This window comes from Carassius auratus, chromosome 47 (genome assembly GCF_003368295.1).
Source record: "Carassius auratus strain Wakin chromosome 47, ASM336829v1, whole genome shotgun sequence".
NCBI classification, from domain to species: Eukaryota; Metazoa; Chordata; class Actinopteri; order Cypriniformes; family Cyprinidae; genus Carassius; species Carassius auratus.
In genome coordinates this window covers 6,219,931-6,240,858 of record NC_039289.1, presented here as the reverse complement: position 1 = coordinate 6,240,858, position 20,928 = coordinate 6,219,931, and the positions used below count along the sequence as shown (strand labels likewise).

General features: G+C 35.7%; 1 protein-coding gene across 3 annotated transcripts; it reads right to left on the bottom strand.

Moving 5' to 3' along the window:
• LOC113064921 (voltage-dependent calcium channel beta subunit-associated regulatory protein) lies at nucleotides 1-20,927 on the bottom strand. Of its 3 annotated transcripts, none has more exons than XM_026235936.1 (10): nucleotides 20,489-20,927; nucleotides 18,136-18,212; nucleotides 15,596-15,741; nucleotides 12,819-12,880; nucleotides 12,433-12,595; nucleotides 11,046-11,217; nucleotides 9,262-9,399; nucleotides 8,869-9,103; nucleotides 5,403-5,592; nucleotides 1-4,403 (listed from the first exon to the last, which is right to left on the bottom strand). In XM_026235936.1, the coding sequence occupies exons 2-10, from the start codon at nucleotides 18,184-18,186 to the stop codon at nucleotides 2,966-2,968; spliced, it is 2,595 nt and encodes an 864-aa protein (XP_026091721.1). In that variant the 5' UTR covers nucleotides 18,187-18,212; nucleotides 20,489-20,927; the 3' UTR covers nucleotides 1-2,965. The 3 variants fall into 3 exon arrangements, with proteins under 3 accessions (XP_026091721.1, XP_026091719.1, XP_026091720.1); XM_026235934.1 differs by having other exon boundaries at nucleotides 12,819-12,898; nucleotides 20,489-20,924; XM_026235935.1 differs by lacking the exon at nucleotides 20,489-20,927 and adding an exon at nucleotides 18,563-19,583 and having other exon boundaries at nucleotides 12,819-12,898.
• Nucleotide 20,928: the final 1 nt, after the last annotated feature.

Genomic DNA, 20,928 nt, shown 5'->3' with positions numbered 1-20,928 from the left:
TCGCAATGCATCATTCTTTATTGACTAGTTGGAAAAACATAACATGAAAATAAACATTTCGATTGGTTGGTCCCTCAAGGCTCAGATCTAGAACAAAGATATCCAGATCGCTCTCTCGTTTTCGTTGTTTTTTTTTATTTATTCAGTTTTTTTTTTTTTAGTAATTAGTCAAGCAGGTTTTTACAGATTTTTCTTCCTTGCACATAAATATATTTTCTCTTTCATCGAAATATAGCCAGCAATAGAAATAATCCTTTTTGTCCATGGAAATCTGGCCAAAAAATCTCATTAAGTCAGCAAAGCAGAACTTCTAAAATAACGGACTCCTTAAAATACTTTACAATATTTTAGTACCAAGTCTATTTCTTTTCATTCTCAGAGTCTAAAAATATCTGTCATCTGGTGCTTCATTTTGGATCTGCTAAACATTAATTTGTCATCACATGCAAATCTATACGCAGTAATCCATCAACCAACAGACTATTTGATTGTGCACATATCACCCAAAGTTCCCAACTAGCTTTATGTCTAATCCATGACATACTGTAGACTATTCTAGTGCCTGCACTGGGAGCTCATTGTGCTTATATACAATTCTACTTTCCTTTGTACAGATTTCACTGTCCCTGACATGTTACGAATTACAGTTGATCAAAACCGAAGACTGGATTTGTAATTGCTAACACTGGTGTAAATATATTTGATGCAAAGTACCACTTTTCAAATTCATATTTCTGCAGTGCAGTGAGGTAATTTGGCCTATTCAATTAATGCCATTCATGTCATTCTGAACATGTATGACTGCCTTTCAAGTGTTAAACACAAAAGAAGATATTTTGAATATTTTTTTGTCTATACAATGGAAGTCAATGGGGTCTAAACATTATGGACTGCATGGCCTTTTTTTTTTTTTTTTTTTGAAAAATTTGATTCATTTATTTATTTATTGGGGTGAACTATCCCATTAAATGTTAAACACACAGGAAGGCACCATTCCGATTATGTGAGATGGTCAATACGTTTCATTTAACCAGAAACAATCAATCAGCGATATCAGTTAGTCTGAAGCTCTCTTTTCAATGGCATTGTTAATTACTCCAATACACATCAGTCATTGTTCACCTAGATAATGAAAGCCTTTTATTTCTGGACGGCACTTTAGATGTACCCTAAATAGTACATGAACATTTTTGAGAACTACTCAATAGCTCAAACAATCACCCTAAAAGGCCACAAAACAATGTGTGCTTTCATAGACAAGGCCTGTGGATGCTACCCAAGGTTTTTCTTCATTAAATCAAGAGCCTCTATATATGGCCAATGGCCTTTTCGCTCACATTTCACAATGATAGAATTTTTAACACATCACAGCTGAGAATCTGCCAAGGACAACCTTTTGATTGCAAGCTTTCGAGAAGATCAAACCCATAAGGATCGATACAGAACACAATCCATACTGTGAGCTGACAGATGGGAATACTAGAATCCCATTTTATCGGAATAATTTGGTTCTATGTAAATGGTGGAATATGTACTGAGATTCAGCAATTGCTTATGCTAGGCAGTGGGATTTGCTTTAAATGATAAAAAAAAACTTCTGTCCAAAGGCAGTTGTCCACCTCTAGGGATTCTCGTCTTGGTAATTTTCACATAAAAGCAAAGCTAACAAACACACAGAGCTCATTTTGTGAAATAAAATGCATGCCCTTCACACAATGAAATTCATACAAATATCTCGGGCCTGATTCAAACCTTTAGAGAGACATGTCTGTGATTGTTATTTTGCAGGACTGTTTTTCTTTCTTTCCCTATTTCCCCAACTGTTGCTTACAGTGTTTTTTTTTTGTCTGTTTGTTTAAGTTTGGTATTAACTGACGAGAATTTGGCACTATATACAGTATGTCTATTTCTCATTCTCACAGATATGATCAACAATACAGAACAAACTAATTATACATTTAAAAGATGAAAAGCCCAATCATAATAATAATAATTCAATGGTCATAAAATTATAGCATTTCACTAAGAGGCAATTTTAGCCATTCAGTACTTCAATGATAAAATAACACTATTAAAGGAAAAGGACACTTTATAATGGACTGCAAAGTGTCTGTGGTGAACAAGCTAACTTTCCTATTGATTTAATGCATCTAATTCCATCTTATTTAACCCAATTTACAAACACTGTGAAATTAAATTGGGAAACACTTAAGTTCCCTTAGGATCGGGACAAATGCCATGGTGTTTCGGATACACTGTTGTTTTTGAAATACAGGTTATGTGACATATTTAGACATGTCTACCCATAAAAGGACATTTCTAATGTTTATCCCAATAATGATTGTATTTTATAAGATTTTTTTTTCCCTAAAATTTGATTTATTAAATCTGAAAGCAGGTGTAGCTACACGACAACACCAAAAAACAGATGCTAATTATAAATATTATTGAGTATTACATCTTCAGAAACCAAAACTAAATGGAGGACTAGCTGGTATACATTTAAACCATTTAAAAAATAAATAAATAATAATAATAATTTGGGTCATGAACAGACATTCGAATAGGCAGCACTGCAATATAATTCATGCAGTTAAAAATGTAATAAATCTTTAATCTAATAGCACCCAATTTCACAGTGGATTACCTAGTGCAGAGAAAATATTGGCTTTTAAAGTCAACGAGTAGCTAAATGGAGAGCTTTAATAACAGACTTTGACATTTAATTTTGTTTAAGACTTGGTGCGTTGAGCAACATGAGGTATGAGCCTTAATTGCCATTTATTTAACACTGAGCATGGAAGAAATGTCTCTACACCACTGGTCTAGGACATAATGACAGTGATTTCGACGCCATTTAAATGACCAAAGCAAACCTGTTCCAGATCGGAGCCAATGTCGATCAAAACTTTGGACCTAGTTGCCACAAAGTGTTCTTGTCTGAGGAGATGAAGGGAGCCACATGCTACACTGGACTGTGATCGGGCGATGTGTAGGTCACAGTCACTACACTACACTCGGGCGTTTCTCTGGTCCTGCGGAGATCGGAGTATAGCCGCTCTTCGAGAGTAGCCGCTAGCTTGTCGCTCAGCTCTTCTGTGATTGTCTGTGGGCCATAGCTTGTACATTCGGGTGTACGTTCATCAGGAGGCTCAGGTGGTGGTAACATTTGTCTAGAGTTTTCTTGGCCCACCGACTGCTCTTCAGCAATTTCAGTCATTGGAAGGGGCTGCGAAGCCTCAAGGACTTCCTTTTCATTGATGGTTCCACTGCTTCCGGTGCTAGAAGATATTCTTATCATGTAGGGATCCACGTCAGTAGGGGTATCCTGATCTGCCTTGGGTGTCTCGGGAGTACTGGTTGCACCTTCGCTGCTCTCTTCATCAGGTGCACTAATGATTCGTGGGAGTGTGCTGTGATAGCTAGTCTCTAGAGGATAGTTGACTGTTTCGCCGCGTCGAAGCGGAGTGCGGTACCGGTCAAAAGAGGATTGGAAGTGCTGGCCGGGGTCGCTGTACTGTTTGGAGCGCTGCCATTGCTTGCGCAGGTGAACCCGGGAACGATGCTTGGAGCGCAGCGGAGACTCTTGCTGATCGAACTGCGGGTCGTGCCGTAAGAACTCGTAGAAGAGTGCTTCTGTTTTCTCATCGATGCTGTAGTCGCGGCGGGAAAGGATGGGGGGATGAGGTTGAGCATCACGTTGAGTGAACATCTGGCCATAGGGTGACCAGAGCATGCTGCTCTTGTCCGTTTCCACTCTGTCCACACCGCCGCTGGCACCCGCAGGTTCCTCTTCGAGTTCTTCGTCGAAGATGTCCGTGTCGAAGCTCTCGCACACGGTCCCTCTGTGACCGGAACTGAAGAAGTGCCTACGCTCCACGGCGGAGCCATCCTTACTGCTACTGCTGCTACCAAACAGTCGCAACTCCTCGGGAGCACGCGAAGGTGCTTCTATCGAGGCGTAACCACTGTCCATTTGGAGCAACTTGCGGTTCCCTGGCTCCCCATCACTTCCCCTTTCAGAATCAACACTATCCTGTTTGCGACCTTTCTCCAGTCCTTCATCTAGAGGTGCGTCAGCATTCCCCTCCATCTCATCCTCAATATCCTGTGAGGGGTACCTAGGCAGCCCTTCCATCTCGGTCTTGCCCCTTAAAGAGCACACACTGTCTGCGTCACTACGGATGGAGTCTTTGTCATTGTTACTGCTCTGGTCGGATGAGACATACCGCTCGAGGGACGCGCGAAGAGTCCAGATATCACGGTACAAGGTCTGATGTTCTAAACTCTCCTGATGATAGCCCATTCCAAGACTCTCATCCGGGGGCTCAGAGGTGAGGCCGATCACCCCGGGGCCCATCGCTCTGCTGCAGCTGGGCTCCACCATCACCTCCACCTCTAACCTGAGGAACAGTACACATATGAAATCAGTCAAGATCGTTTTCATAAATATAGTCAGTATTTCTTTAGAAAAAGCCTCAATGTAGCCGAAAATCTGTTTTATGTCAGTGTGGGTCTGTTTGATTTTTTTTTTTTTTTTATATATATAGTTTCACAATATTTAATATTCAAATTTCAAATTTAAAAACTGCAACACTCCAGAACCAATAAAAAACACACACAAAAAAATTCAAAATTATAATTTAAGTAGCACTGCTACAATTTAGAAACTGTAGTTTAGCTATATCTAAAACTAAGGTAATCCAGTCAACCTAACTGAGTAGTCTACTATAGCTACTTTATTATATATTTTATGGAAACTGTGATTTTTTTTCAGAATTCTCTGGTTAATAGAATGTTGTTTTTTATGTTTTTGTGTAATATAAATCCATTGAAAATTATAGATGTCTTTAATGTCAACTTTCATTTGCTCTTACTGAACAAAAGTGTCCCCAAACGTTTGAACGCTAGTGTATCTCAAATATTTTTATTTATTTTTCTTTCCATTAAAGCTTTGAGCCCAGAATCAGAGATGTTAAAACAGATGCCTCCATTAGCGCACAGATGGTTGTGACTCACTCTGTGATGGTTAATTTGAAGAGACCAGTACACAGCGAAAGGAAAACATACAGTAATGTCAGCTGTAATAGGTAAGCAAATGTAAACAAATTTACTGATGTTCAGAAACATGTGTGTTGTACTTCTTGGCACATTTTGCAAAATACAAATACAAACCAATACCAAATGAAAAATACCAAAATGTACACCTATTTACCCATATCCAAGGAAGCAATTTCCAAATCTAATGCAAAGCTTTTTGCACTGTAAGCTGATGATGCCATGATAAGGCAATGCGATCAGCGAGCTGAGATCAGTCCAGCATGGAATGGGGTCTGCTGTATGAGGCATGGTGAGGCAGATGGTTACTATAGCTAATGCATGGGGGAGGCAATTAAAAATACCTGCCGAGTGAGGGTGGGGGTGTCGAAGGGGGGGATAGAAGATGTGGACTGGGCCGGGTGGGGCAGTAGGTGACATCCTTGGTGCGAGCGATGTACTGGATGAGGTCGATATGATGGGCGTCATGCTCCTCCTGGTCCATGCTCTCGCTGGCTGCACGCTGCCGCTGGAACTGCCTCCGCTTGGGGGAACCTGTGGGGATACCATGAATTTTGCTTGATTATTATGAATATAGTTTTTAGCCATATCGGCCAAGAAAATCGCAACTTTTCATTTATTGTTGGTATTAGTACACAATGTAACTACAGAAGTGTCAAGTTTTAAATAGAAAAATATTGAAATTCGTTGGTCGTTTTTGAGTGAGATGCTAACGGTCTAATCAGATTCAATGATCTATGCTAAGCTAAGATAAAAGTGCTACCGCCAGACCCGGAGATCGGTTGAATGGATTCGAAAACGGTAAAACTCAATTGTTTAACTCTAGCAGAGTTGGAAAATATTTTCTTAAAGTTGCCTTTCCACTATATCCAATATTTGTGTACAATTGTTGCATTTCATTGTTCAACATTTGCGTTGTACTATCAAATTGGTCGTAAATCAGCTGTTATCCTACGCTTATTCTTCATGGTACAATTATTGAAAATTAATGCATAAATATATCCACACAAAACAAATGATCGGCAATATGTTTGAAAGAAAAACCTTACGTTTTCTAGGGCTAATTAATGTAATGTAAGTTATTTTGGTTATTTCAGTCCATTTTTACAGAAATAGTGTTTGAATAATAAAGTTTTAGTGGAAAAATATCGGTAATTGTGACTTTGCTCTTAAATTCTAAATATATTAATTCTCACTATGTTAATCTCATAGTTTTGATAAGAATCCAATCATATCTTAATTAGATATTTTAGCAAACTCGCATCTCGTTTGACTCCATTTTGGTGTATATCTCATGAATGAAAATAATGATCTTTTTATTTGTATTTTACTTTGAAATATAAAAAATAATCTAAATATAAAATAAAGTAATAATAATAGAATAATATAGGAATAATATATACATTTATTATTATTATTATTATTATTATTATTATTATTTTACCTTTATTTATTTTTACCAGGATAAAAACTCTTTGAGATTAAAAACCTAGTTTTACAGGAGTATCCTGGCCAATACAGGTATATATAGCCAAATATAACATGTACACATATAAACAAAACAAGTACAAATAAGACCAACATAGCATATGGAACATTAAAAACATTGACAATTCATTAATTCATTTTCTAATTCTAGAATAATGGATTTCCACCTCTCTCTTTTTTTTTTGCTTTCTAAATGTAGTGCATTAGGTATAATGCATTCAGAAAACATAATTAGCACATTAACAATGTAACATGTATCTTACTTGTTATCCTGGGCATACAACAGTGGAAATACATTAGATGGTAAGCATGGCTTTGATCATTATCAAGTTGTTTCACAGAATAACAAATATTGAGTGTTTTGGACGCTCATTTTTGCTGTCTCTCATTTAAAAAGAAAAAAAAGAAAAAGATGTTTGGAATGGAAGAACCCTGCGTCAACAGGCCATCTGCTTGAGAGCGAGTCTTGGCACTCAAATACAGCAGCTTCATCTTGGCTGAGAGAATATTCTATAGTCTGCTACACACACACAAAAGCTGAACCATTTCTTTGCTTCATGCTACATGAAGGCACTAAAACTCTATTAAGATCTTCAATCATTTTTCCAAGGTAATACACAATGCAGCTGCTAAATGAAAAGCAAAGAAACACTCAATATTGCTCTGCATCCCCTAAGGCTAGGAAACTGATCGCTTCACAGGTTCATAACGCTGTCTGTACTTTCCACAGAAGTGTTCTCTCACTTCCTTTCATGTTGACAGACCTGAGAGGATAAATCCAGAGATATTTACAGTAATACTTACAGTGGTGTAATTTAACAAAGTAATAATCCTTTGTTACTTACTACAAAATAAAGTAGGAAGAAAACAAAAGACTCCTAAAAAATCTCGCACAGCCGCTGTTGATTTCATTTTCAAGTTAAGTCAGAGCTGGGGTTGTGTGCTAATGGGTTTTTTTTGTTGTTCTTTTTTTTTTTTTTTTTTTTTGCTGTGATAAAATCATTAATAAAAATAGCGAACATTATTTATGCATTTGTAACTGCTGGTTAAATTCATCCCCGTCCCCTCTGAGCTGCATTAAACAGTCCGTGTATATTAATCTAATTGCCACTTTAGATGCAGATTCCATATTTGCAAAAACAGTTTTCTTATGTTGGAATGAAAGACTCTTCGTATCAGATGATGTGGCTCTAATGCGAACCCGAAGATACAAAATGGAAGAAAGAGTTAAACTGAACACAATCTTGCTTCTCTAACTGTTTATAGAACAATTTTTTATATTTATTTGCTCATTTTCTATCTTGAATTTACTTGTACTTTTACTTTTAACACTTAAGTTTATATATATATATATATATATATATATATATATATATATATATATACACACTTTTCATACATAATAAACAACATACTTTAAAACTTTTACCCAAGTAATATTCTACTTTAACTTCTACCAAAGTCATTTTCTGGTAATATATCTTTACTTTAACTTAAGTGTGGATATATAATCAAGCAGCATATGCAAATGTTTAAATAAATAAAAAATATGTACCAAAAATAATAATTATAATTTCATGAAACTGATCAAAAGCGACAGTAAAGACATTTTTAATGTTACAAAAGATTTCAAATAAATGCTGTTCTTTGAAGTGTCACGGTTTCCACAAAAATGTTAATTGGTAAAATCTGTTGTAAAAACCTGATCAAATTAGCATATTGCAATGATTTCTTAAGGAACATTTGACACTGAAGAATGGAGTATTGATGCTGAAAATTCAGGATTACCATTACAGGAAGTAATTATGCTTTAAAACATATGAAAATATAAAACAGTTATTTTAAATTGTAAAAATATTTCACATTATTAACGTTTTTTTTTTTTTTTTGGTGAGTATAAAAGACTTCTCTTAAAAACATTGAAGAAATCTTTAGAGACCCCAAACTTTTCAACAGTGTTGTATATTTAAATAAAACATTTTTCATTATTTGCCTTTTAAAAAATAAATTAAAACATAAAATATTTAAATTTTTCTCATCTTAAAACGCACGGCTTTAAAATACAATAAAATACTCTAAAGATAATTAAAGATAAAGCACTGCTAATAATATCAAAATTCAAAATAAACTGAAACTAAACTGTTTTAATCAGCATAGTCCATTAAAAAATGTAGTTGGCTTTATATTTAAGAAATATGGCTTTAAACAACAAGACACATTTCATTAGCAAAGTAAGTCTGATTATTAGTATAAAATGATCGCCCTACATTCACACCGGACGCTCTCTCTAATCTGCTGCCAGTTCCTGGATGTGTCACTGACCTCTCATGTCTAGACTTGAAGCTCTCTGGCTGCTGTCGAACTTCCACTTCTTGATCTTGAAGTAGGGACTCGCTCCCTCCAGGCTGGCGTGTCGCCGGAGCTTGGTGAAGAACTGCAGCATGGGTCCCTGTGGGGCCCCGCCAGAGGAGGACAGGGCCGTGGATGAGGCTGATACACCCTCTCTACCATTACCCATGATGCCTGTGCTCTTTCCAACTCCTCCTCTGACCTCCATCTGTTTGTGTTCGCAAGATTACATAAATGCAAAACACAAATGAACAATCGGATAATCTGCTGTTATGCATTCAGCACGTGTTTGTGACTCAAATAAACTTGCATGGATTGTGTGATATGATGTGTCAGTAAGTAGGTGTATCAGTGTGTGTGACTCACTAAACATGGGCTGGACGGCTCAGGACTGGCCACTGTAATGCTCTCGCAGAACATCTTGTCCACAGTGGAATTGAGAGCGTCACCAGGAAGGGCAGAGCTGGGACTGAGACCAGTCTGGGGCAGTGAACACACTGGTGGCTGTGCACGTGACAAACACAAGGGCCAGTTATTATTTGGAAGATTTCAGATTGTAATTTTAAAGAATTCAGAGTGTGCAGGACTTCCGATTTATTAGTTGCTATAGGTAAATAACATGCAGAATAACTGTAATTAGAACAGTAATTTACAGTAACCATTTGTGCTACCAACCAGTGTGATATGGAGCCACGCACATGGCATGCAGGAAAAAATAGTAGCCTATATCGTGTGCACGATTTACTAATTCATTCCCTCAATGAACTAAAACGTGCACACGATTACTATTGCGTTCCCTCAATTTACTATTTCGTTCACTAGATTTATAAATTGTGCGCATGATTTACTAATTCGTTCCCGATATGCTAAATCGTACATTTAGTTCATTGAGGGAACAAATTAGTAAATTGTGCGCAAAATTTTTTTATTTTTTCTTGCATGTCATGTGCGGGGCTCCGTAGTGCGTTTATGATTACAATATATACAGAATTGAAATAATATTATACGAAATGCTAGTTTGCAATATCAAGCAGCATAACGGAGAGTTTTTATGTAGCTAAAAAGACTTGAAGCGAATGACACCTGAAGCCTCACACATTCAAGTTTAATGGACCAATGATATTTGACTGTGGGAGGGGCTACCTTGTGGAATAACGCAATAGTATAATATTCGCCAAAGCATATTACCATATACTCAGTTTGTAACTTTTTTTTTTTTTTTTGCTATTTGATTAGACAAATTAAAAAATTATAAACACATTTATCGAGTTATTCTGACCAATAATCGTGAAAATAAATTAAATTTAAGAAAATACACAACCATTGAAATGTTTGGAATGTACTTTTTTTCCTTTTTTTTTTTTTAAAGAACTCACTTATGCTCATCTATTTGTTAAAATCCAGCAAAAACAGTAAAACCTGTGGAATATTATTAACATTTTAAACAACTCTTTTCTATTTTGAATGTATTTTAAAATGTAAATTATGTCAAAGCTAAATTTTCATCATCATGACTTCGTTAGAAATCATTCTATGCTGATTTGAAGAAACATTTCTTATTATTATCAATGCTGAAAACAATTGTGCTGCTTAATAATTTGCAGAAACTCTAATAAATAAAAAAGTCAGAGAAGCAGCATTTATTTTAAATATAAATCTTTATAAAGGTATTAATTTCATTCACAAAACAAACTCTTACTGACCCCAACTGATAACATAGATGATTTTTTTTTTAAATAGTAGTCATTATCCAGTGTACATAGTAAAACATTTACTAGATTATTACTCTTTTCTGAACAAAGACAATTTCTTGTAAAGGATCACATCAATAACAGCTGGTTAGGTTAAAAAATAAGGTACAATTTGAGAGATACAGTAGGATTCATAACTTCTCTCTTCATCCTTACATGGCTAAAGTAACATAGAAGTAAAAGCTAACATGTTATAACATTAAATGACCCCAATATCTACATGCAGATAAATCAATTTCCCAACTGCATGAACGTCTCCTTACACAACACATTACTTAACAAACTGACAATCCGTCACAACCTCAATGCTTTTAACTGACCTAGAAAAATATGATCTCATGCTGCCCTTGTTGTGACTGACATCATATTCTCCTATTAGGAGAGCAATGTGGCTGTCACCTGAAAAATGGAGAGGCTGGATTTAGCGACGGGGCGCGTCGTCATGGCAATACTGTTCTCTGATGACTCACACTCGTGGATGGTGAGTATCTGGAGGGCGGGTGGAGGGAGATGGAGGTGGGTGAGCCGCGCGTTCTTCAAGTGATGGAAGTCACCCTCCGTAAGCGTGTACCTGAGGTGAGGTGGAAAACATGACACATACTGGATGCTGGATCTATCACTTCATTATAAATTAACAAGACAAATATATCACAGGAGTTCTTGCTGAAAACGTCTTTCAGATAGTTGAGGATGTGTTAACTGAGCTGCTAGACACTGTCTAATTTGCATACTGCTCTAAAAACAGATTTATACATAACCCCCATTATTATAAAAAACTACATATATATAAATATATATAAATATAAATCATGTTATTCTTTTAATTTTGACACATTTGTTTTACAAAATATTATAAAAAAAATATATGTAAAAAATTGAATGATTGGGTAATAATTTTTAGGCAATAAAGTTGTCAATTTAAATATGTAATGCATTTAGTCCTTTATTTATTTTTTATATGCATACTGTGTGTGTGAGTGTATATATATATATATATATATATATATATATATATATATATATATATATATATATATATATATTAGGGATGCACGATAATATCGGCACAACATCGGTATCGGCCGATAAAAACTTAAAATGACCATCATCGGTATCGGCCGATATGAATATTTCTGCCGATGAGCCAAACTGATATTCTCCAAGTGAATTAATTAACCTGTTTTTCAGGTGTGAATGTCTGTATACATTTGTAAAATAATACATTTATGGTAGAATCAGTACAGAAGAGATACATGGATTTCTCTTCAGTAAAATTAAAGTTTAAATATATCAGGCGAAAATGTTTATATATATCGGTATCGGCATCGGCCAAAATTATTTTGAAAATATCGGCATATCGAATATCGGCCAAAATCCAATATCGTGCATCCCTAATATATATATATATATATTATATTAATAACAATTCTTTATTACTTTGAAGAACATCTCAAACACAATGTGTGTATATGAAAGAATTAATATTATTGATATTAATAATTTGTTGTTATTACTATGCATTTTTATGATATTACAAATAAAGAGAAAGGTGATTTATTTATATCTAAATGCAAGATTTTTTTATATAACATTTCCTACTATAACATTAACCCCAAATCTTGATGTTGACAAACAAGTTAATGCATGTTATTCATCAACAGCTCATGCATCTGACAAGGCCAGATGTAAATGTAAAATGCACACATGAGTAATGAAAGCTGCAGTCTGCTGCGGTAGTGAGCGCTGTGTGTCTAGAGTGGGTGGTATGAGTGAGTGGGTGGCTGACCTTCGACCTTTCTCCTGTGTTTTCTTGCTGTGATCGAAGAGCGCTGCTTCGTTGAAGGAGACCCGGCGGCCGGTCGTGCCCGTGGAGAGGAAACGCTCAGTCTCCATGTCGTGGGAGCTGGCTGCCGACAGGCAATCTGACTCATCGACGCGAATCGTAATCTCTGTGCGGGGAGAGCCAGATTAGACCAGAGGACATGTTTGTTTTTCACATGCTGCCCTCAGTTGATGTACTGTATGTGAAACTGTCACTTTAACTTGACCTTGACACTTTCCCCGAAGCTCTATGCAAATACACATGCAAATGATTTACATCTTTTCATAAATAACTGTAACCGGGAGGTTGACATGTAACATGAACATTAACTTTTTTAGTGTAGTTCTCACCATGCACTGGCTGGGCCTCCTCCACATAGGTGGTATTACTTTTCTCGGTGTCATCGCTAGCCCTGAGGCAAACAATGAACCTTCAATGCAAACACGTAACCAGTCAAATTCAAATTCATGTTAATCTCATTCATAAGACGCAGAACTGGGACTTTCTCAAAATATGGTGACAAACAAGTTCCTTGGACTTCACTCAAAAAGGAAAATGAATAAATACAAAACGTCAGGCAACTCTATATAAAGGTGTAATACTATAATAGTATACAATGTTTTTTTTTTTCTATGTTAAAAAGTTTTGAAATGATACAAAAGTTGTGGAGAAGTACATTCCATTTAAATTTGGACAAGGAAATAAAAAAATAGATATATTACTCAAAATTAAATTTAAGATTATGTTATTTTAATCCATGTGTACTAGATTTAAGGTAAACTATATTCTAGTACTGTATACTATAGTAAACATAATTGTGACCCTGGGCCACAAAACCAGTCATAAAGTACATTTTTCAAAACTGGGATTTATACATCCTCTGAAAGCTGAATAAATAAGTTGGGAGAGGACAATATTTGGCCAATACAACTATTTGAAAATCTGAAATCTGAGGGTGGCAAAAAATCTAAATGCCAAATTAAGTTTTTAGCCATGTATATTACTTATCAAAAATTAGGTTTTGATATATTTACAGTAGGAAATGTACAAAAAAATATTCAGGGAACATGATCTTTGCTTAATATCCTAATCCTTGGCATAAATGAAAAATCTACAATTTTGACCTATACTACAATGGTTTTTTTTGGCTATTGCTACAAATATACCCCAGCGAGCGACTGAAGACTGGTTTTGTGGTCCATGGCCACAATTTACAGTCTTTTTCTTAAAAAAAATAATAATAATAAAAATAAATAATGCAAAAATACTGATGATGTCTTTGTGCACTACAGGTTTGTGTCCAATCAAATCCTGTTGAGAATGAGAATGCCCCTCCCCCAATGTTTCATTGATTGTGTTACTTGTCATCTCCTTCTAATCAAACGTGAAATTTACTAGCAATTTCTGATAAAAAACTGTTTCTCCACCAAGTGTAGTAAATCACGGTTCATGGCTTTTGATGCAATTGAAACCAATCGAGTTGTCCTCCCAAAATGTGATTTTATGGGGTCTTTAAACGTTACGCAAAGTCACCAGATTTTAAAAATGTCCCAGCTGCGAATAATTGTGAGAACAAACCTCATTCACTTTCACCTGCGTTGACATCTAAATAAATGCCGTATGATAGGCACAATAAAAACAATGGCTTTATTACCACAGTATACAGTTTCGTTCGCCAATAGGCACTGTAAGTAATGAGAAACTGGAAATGAGTTTCCAGTCCTATAACCACAGTGAACTGTGTGTGTGTTTGTTTTAGCGGGTGTTGGCTAGAGAGCACCAGGAGTGATTTATCGTGGCTGATGGCTGCTATGAGATCTCATTATACTCATCATTTGTGTGAGCCTGGAGAACAGGCAGACTCTACACCGCTGAGAAATACAGCCAGGCTGTGACGAATGTGCACAGAAAACATTTTCAAGGCTGAGCATCCTTGGCTTCACGAGAGGAACAGTTAATTCCAGTTGAATCTCTGCGTTACGGTCTTATTTGACGTAGAATTTAGTGTCAAATGCAATCATACGCATCATCTGTCAACATGCAAACATCACACTGTAAGCAACAATCATAATGAATATTCTCAATATTCACAGAACGCATTTTCTCTTTTTATTGGAACTTTACATTTACATTTATGTGTTTATTAAATGTAAAAACTCGTCTTGCGTGAAAGCATTCTACCCTTAATCTCATGCGGTCTTATCATTTGGTGCGACCATCTGTCAGGCAGTGCAACCAATTATGGAAATACAAATAAAAATCCAAGATTGTATTATTAATGCAATATGCTAACATGGATTTTTTTATATTTGCAAACATTTAAGGGTTTAAAAAAATCAAAGTGAATATTTATTTAAAAACCTTTTACTCTATCATCAGTGTACTATAACTAAATTGAATATTACAATTTTAAATATTTATTGTTAAAAAGTATTAAATATTAAATTAGCTGCTTTAAAAATGTAAAATAGTTTATACATTTTGCCTTGGCAATTAAATAAACAGTGCAAACTCATATTAAACCATATTTCAACCTTTAACTGTACTACTCTCAGTGTACTGTCACTAAAATGAAAGCATTATAATTATTTTCAGTAAATTAAACTGAAACTGAATTAAAATACAATCAAATATACATTTTACATGAAAAACTTTACAAAAATGATATATGATGCCTTGGCGTACTAAAATGTAAAAATGACTAATCTAACTTAAGAATGAAAAAAAATATATAATAATAATAATAATAAAAAAAAATGTATTTATTTATATATATATATATATATATATATATATATATATATATATATATATATATATATATATATATATATATATATATATATATTAATAAATATTGTAATAGTATATAAAGCTAACAATAAAATAACCATTACTACTACTAACTTATATGAATGTAGTATATTATTTAAATATATAATTTGATCGCACCACATGAATTTTTTTAGGGACAAAGAACAAAATGGGAAATTCTATGTAGAAATATTAAAATCCCTAAAATAAACAAAAAATAATAATAAATCTGATTGGTTGACAGAAATATTCATCCAGAACCAAGCATGTATTGGGGCCTGTGAATGCATAAGTTGCGAGGGGTTGTTCTTACCATGCATGGCGTCTGTCCCCTTCACAATACCGGCGACAGACAATCAGAAGGACAGAGAGTAGGACCAGCGTCCCCCCGACAAAGACGGACAAGAGGACCAGCAGGAGGACATAGCCATTCTGTGTCCCTGATAACAGCGGGACGTCCTAAACACCAGAGAAAGAAAAAAAATGGTATTTCCTTCTCCAACCGCATGACTTCAATTTGAACATTATATAGGTTTCCCAAATTCTACTGTGCAACCTTTTCAGGTCTCAACCCAACCCCACCCCCCAAAAAAACTTAATTGTTATCATTTAACTGACATAGACATAAAAGCCCTTTGTTCAAGAGTGGTCCTTCTGGTAATACTACATAAAGCCCAGTTTCTGGAGAGAAGGACCTTCAGGTGTTGGGGCTTTTGTTTCTGAGTTGAGATGTTAAGTACAGTGTTCACCTCGCCAAAGACGAGTTTAGAAAGATCTAGAGGCGGAGACCTTAAGACACAAAAGTCTCGTTCCTCAAAGACTTCAAAGCACAGAGCCATTCAACACCTCTCGCCCTGCCACCTGCTTAAATGTCATCTTCGTTCATGTCCCCGAAGAGATGTTCAATGGTAAGAATGCTAAATAAGAAGAGCATAAGAACAAGGCCTGAATGAGCCTTTGAAACATCTTACATTATGCAGTGTTTCAAAGGTGGAGCAGAACATCCTAATTACCAGCCACTGTTCAGGTCTATTACTTTGTTATTGAAAGAGTTTGGAAGACTGATTTCTCTTCATTAAACTATAAATGGAAGAAAGCTATTTATCACTGAGTCTGCCATTAATCCAGCTTGGCAAGAGCGAAGGATGCTCTCAGTGGAGAAACTGGGAACTGTTTCTTGGACAGTAGCATCATTATGGAGGTCTTAAGAATAACCAGGCTAACTGGTTTTCAGAAGGGACAGCAAAATGGATGGACGAAACTATAGCTCACACTTTTAAAAGTTCACATTCTGAACTTTTTTTCTGTTGTTCTTCTGAGAACCACTGCCGTTTTGGTGCTTTAAGGATCCCAGAATTGATATACTGATAATGCAACATCAATTAATAATAAATAAAAAAAAAGACATAATGAAACTCCATTCAAATCCAACGAAGTGTTTTCTAAAACTGTGTAATATCTAAATTACCTGCTTTTACTGAAGTCGAAAAACATTATTCAAAGAGACTGAATTATGCTGTGATACCCCCAAAAACGTTTATTCAAAATAAACATGAAACAGCAGTCTAGGGGTTAATTTTATAGTCAAGCAAGCAGAGATGTTTCTATGTGCATCCAAAAAAAAAGTACTCAGCCACTCTCTTGTGAACATGTGTATGACAGTTAACGGAAGCTAGAGATTACTGTTTATATGATATTAAATATGGATACTTTTCTTACACAAATACATTGGCTCATAGCCATGTGGAGCACTTTTATGATGGATGGATGCACTTTTATGGGCTTCAAAATCTCCTTTCACTGCCATTATAAAACTGGGAAGAGCCAGGACAGTTTTTTTTTTTTCTTTTTTAAACTCCGATTGCATTTGTCTGAAAGAAGAAAGCCATAAATACCTACGATGGCTTGAGGGTGAGTAAACAATGTGGACATTTAAATTTTTGGGTGAACTATCCCTTTAAAGAGATAGTTCACCCAATAATTATAATTCTGTCATCTGTAGATGCACTAAATTCCAGTAAAAAAAAACTAAATTTATCCTAGAGTAGCACATAAAATTAGTTTGGCTAAAATATCGAGTGGTTATTTTTTCGGTTCAAGTTATCGGCTAAATGATTTTTTTTTTTAAGTTTCTGTAAAATAATATTTGTTGCATCGCTAATTCTGTCATTATTTACCTACCCTCACATTGTTCCAAACCTGTATGACTTTCTGTCTCCTATGAAACACAAATGGATCAGTTTTTTTTTCCAGTTGATTCAAAGAAAAGCCTGGCTTTTAAGATATCACTACTTCTTTCTGTTCCTCAAACAAATCTACAATATGAGTTCAGAAGACACAAAATATAGAGCATGTTTATGATCCTTTTCTGGTGCTTATTCATGTTTATAGAAGACTGAAATGTTCATTGCCAATTCACTGTAATGGCTTGCAAAAGAGCAACTAGGACGTTCTTCAAAATTTCTCCCTTTTGAAGCCAGTCACTCACACAGGTTTAGAACAACATGAAGGTGAGTAAACAAATAATAAACTATATATTTATAACGTCCAGAATCCCAGAGGATCCTGGAATGAGTCACTATTCCGAAATGAATGTCTTTATTGTAACCCAATGATGCCAGTAATTGAAGTTCCTGACAGTAACTCTGGGACTGCGGTGCTCTCTGTCACATCGTCTGAGTCAAAGTTCTCTCGCAAGGGCTAATTTGCTTAGATCTTGCGGTGGATCCAATTACGAGGGACGCAGAACAGGATATTTTCAATTTGCATGGCTGGAGATAGCGCGGCGAAGAGAGGGACTGGGCGTAATGAGAGTTCCCAGCACAGGAAGGAGAAGCACACACAAGTACTTACGGTGGGGTAAGTTCTGTTCTGGTGTGGCCATATGGCAGACTCATTGCTCATGGTCCAATCCAGAGAGAGCGTCCCCCCTGAGGAAGACATTACAGGAAGTCAGCCAGCTGCTTTGAAGCCAATTATGGCACTAAAGAAGGATTTGAATTCTCCTTCACGAGGAAAATAAACCAAATGCATCCCTGAACTCACAGATTCCTTAAATATTCAGCTTTTAAACAGACATACAGTACCTAAACTCCTTCTAAATGTATTTGAATGCAACTCTTGTACATACAAACGCAAACTTACAGAATTCTGTGACAAAATGTCACCCTTTCACCCCAAAAATCCCTTTTCATTTCCTCTTTGGCTGAGGCCCGGCAGCATATGCTCCCCTTGATACCATCAACACCACAGCTTTCTGCATGAAAACTCCTGCACTCACCTCCCAAGCAGTCCTCGTTTCTTTAATGCTGCGAGGCTGCCTTTTCTCCCATTATTTGAAAGCAGCATGTGTTTGTGTGCAAAAGATGCAGAGATAGCAGTGTGTTTGAAAGCTCGGACTGCAAAGCGTTCAGCTCCTGCTGCATACTCATCCTGCTCCTGCCCACCTACCTGTTTTCACAGCTTCTCTCTCTCTTTCTCCATCTCAGGGTCTTTAGCGTTCCTGAGAACATTTAAGCTGTTTGTGTGTGTGTGTGTGAGTGTGTGTGTGTGTGTGTGTGTGTGTTGCGAATGCATAATGCTGTTAAAGTGTTCACAGAGACACCTAATGTAGTGCATTATTAGTTATAGTTTTGAACGGATTGAACCGTTCCGAGCTGTTCTTTTATATTTAATGGCATTGACAGATTTCCCTTTTTAATCACTTTGTAACCGTCAATTTACTTGTGATTTATTTGGTTTTCACCAATTCTCTTTGTAGTGAAATATTTAGCTTGACTGTGAAAAAAAAAAAAAAATTAAATCGTGCAAAAAGACATCCTTTGTTGGTGTAGCCTTAGTAGATTTGGTTATATTTTGACTTAAAACTTGTTCGTTTGTGTTCTCATTTTAGGTTACCTGACGAAATATATTTGACAGTCTCTAACAACTCTCATGAACGTTATGCAACATATACTCTTGAAAGACTCTGCGGAGGTGTAATACATTCAGAAATCTCGCTATAAACACTTCTTATACATTATTAATAGAACTAGTAATAAATTATTTACGTGTTAACATTAATTTCTGATTATGTAACGACTAGTGTCTTCATGATTAATTCATGGTTAATCACTAGTAAGTAATAAAATACCAAGAATTATCCTTTTTCCCGAATCACTACTGATCATCCAACAAATTTCATTTTATTTCACTTGTGAATACTTTATTACTTGGTTCAAATATATAATTTATTCACACGAGTACTCAAAGCTGTACTCAAATTGTTGCTGGTATTAATTCAATTTTTTACCCATATTTATCAGGGACCTGTATTTATTTTAGTTACCTGTAACTACTGGGGTTCTTTTAGTTAACTAAAACTAAAGCCATAAAAAAGTATCTGTCTCTTGAAGTAAAATACATAGAATAACATATAGAATCATTTAATTTAATAAAAAAATAATAATTCATTTAAATACATAGTTTTTTCCATTTGTATGTAGTTTAAGCCATTGTACCAAAATGACTAAAAATAAAAATATATACATAAAATTGTATTTATAAACTGAAAAAAAAAAAATGGTACAAAACACAATGACTAAAACTTTAACTATACATATATATATAAATTCAAAATATTATTAAAAACTTATTTGTATCTCAATGATAACACTGGTAAAATGTTAATACTTCAGTTTTCCTAGTACTAACTGAGTAGATATTAGTATATTTTAGACACTATTAATATAATAGACAGACAGACAGACAGACAGACAGACAGATAGACAGATAGATAGATAGATAGATAGATAGATAGATAGATAGATAGATAGATAGACAGATAGAGTAACAATTGTGATAAGTCAAAAAGGAAAAATATATTGAGCAGATATTGAGATAATCATTAGATTTAAATTAATAGTTATGCTACTGGTCAGTATTGGACCACTCACTAGTAATTTATAAAGCATTAGTAATATAAGATACTAGTTATTCTTCATGAATAAACTGAAATAACAGCGATATGATCATCATCAGACAGGCGGTAGCCCACAAACCCATATTTAAATCGCTATCCCAATCCTTAATGCTATTCTATCGATAACCATGTCTGTTTTCCGCATTTTAGACTCCCATCATTTCCAAGAATAAGCACGAAGACCGAGACGCTCGTCACGGAGACAAAAGCAGCGTGAATGAAGGACGACAAGCCGACAAAACTCACCTAACTATAATTCACGAGGTCCATGAGACAAAACGCTCGCAAACGATTCCCCAATCTTCTCTGGGACACTGGCTGTTAAACCTGTTTGTATTTATGAATGAAGTGCCCCGTTAAACACACCCCCTCTCCCGGCGCCCGGTGACGAGCGCAGGCCGTGACGTGCAGCGCTCCAGAGATCACAAGTGTCTGTCTGTCACGCGCTCGTCCTGTCCTCGTGTTATGGAAATGAGGTGATCCCCCATTTGGGTCCCCAGGAACGGGCATCCCCAGGCGGTCCGGGCTCCCTGCAGTTTCGGTTAACGTATAGATCTTGCTGAATAAACGAGCGCAATAACACTGAGTCGGCTCATTATTCAGTGCTCACGTTGACCTTGAACGAATATGAGTCAATTCAATTCGTAAAATTGAATGTTAAATTGGTATTTACTGAGCGCCCCCTC

Coding starts and splice junctions, on each gene's coding strand:
- LOC113064921 (XM_026235934.1), bottom strand. CDS start 18,186: ATGAGCAATGAGTCTGCCATATGGCCACACCAGAACAGAACTTACCCC. Junction 5,593..8,868: donor TTCAAGTCTAGACATGAGAG/GTCAGTGACACA, acceptor GTATCCCCACAG/GTTCCCCCAAGCGGAGGCAG. Junction 4,404..5,402: donor CCCCCACCCTCACTCGGCAG/GTATTTTTAATT, acceptor ACTGTTCCTCAG/GTTAGAGGTGGAGGTGATGG.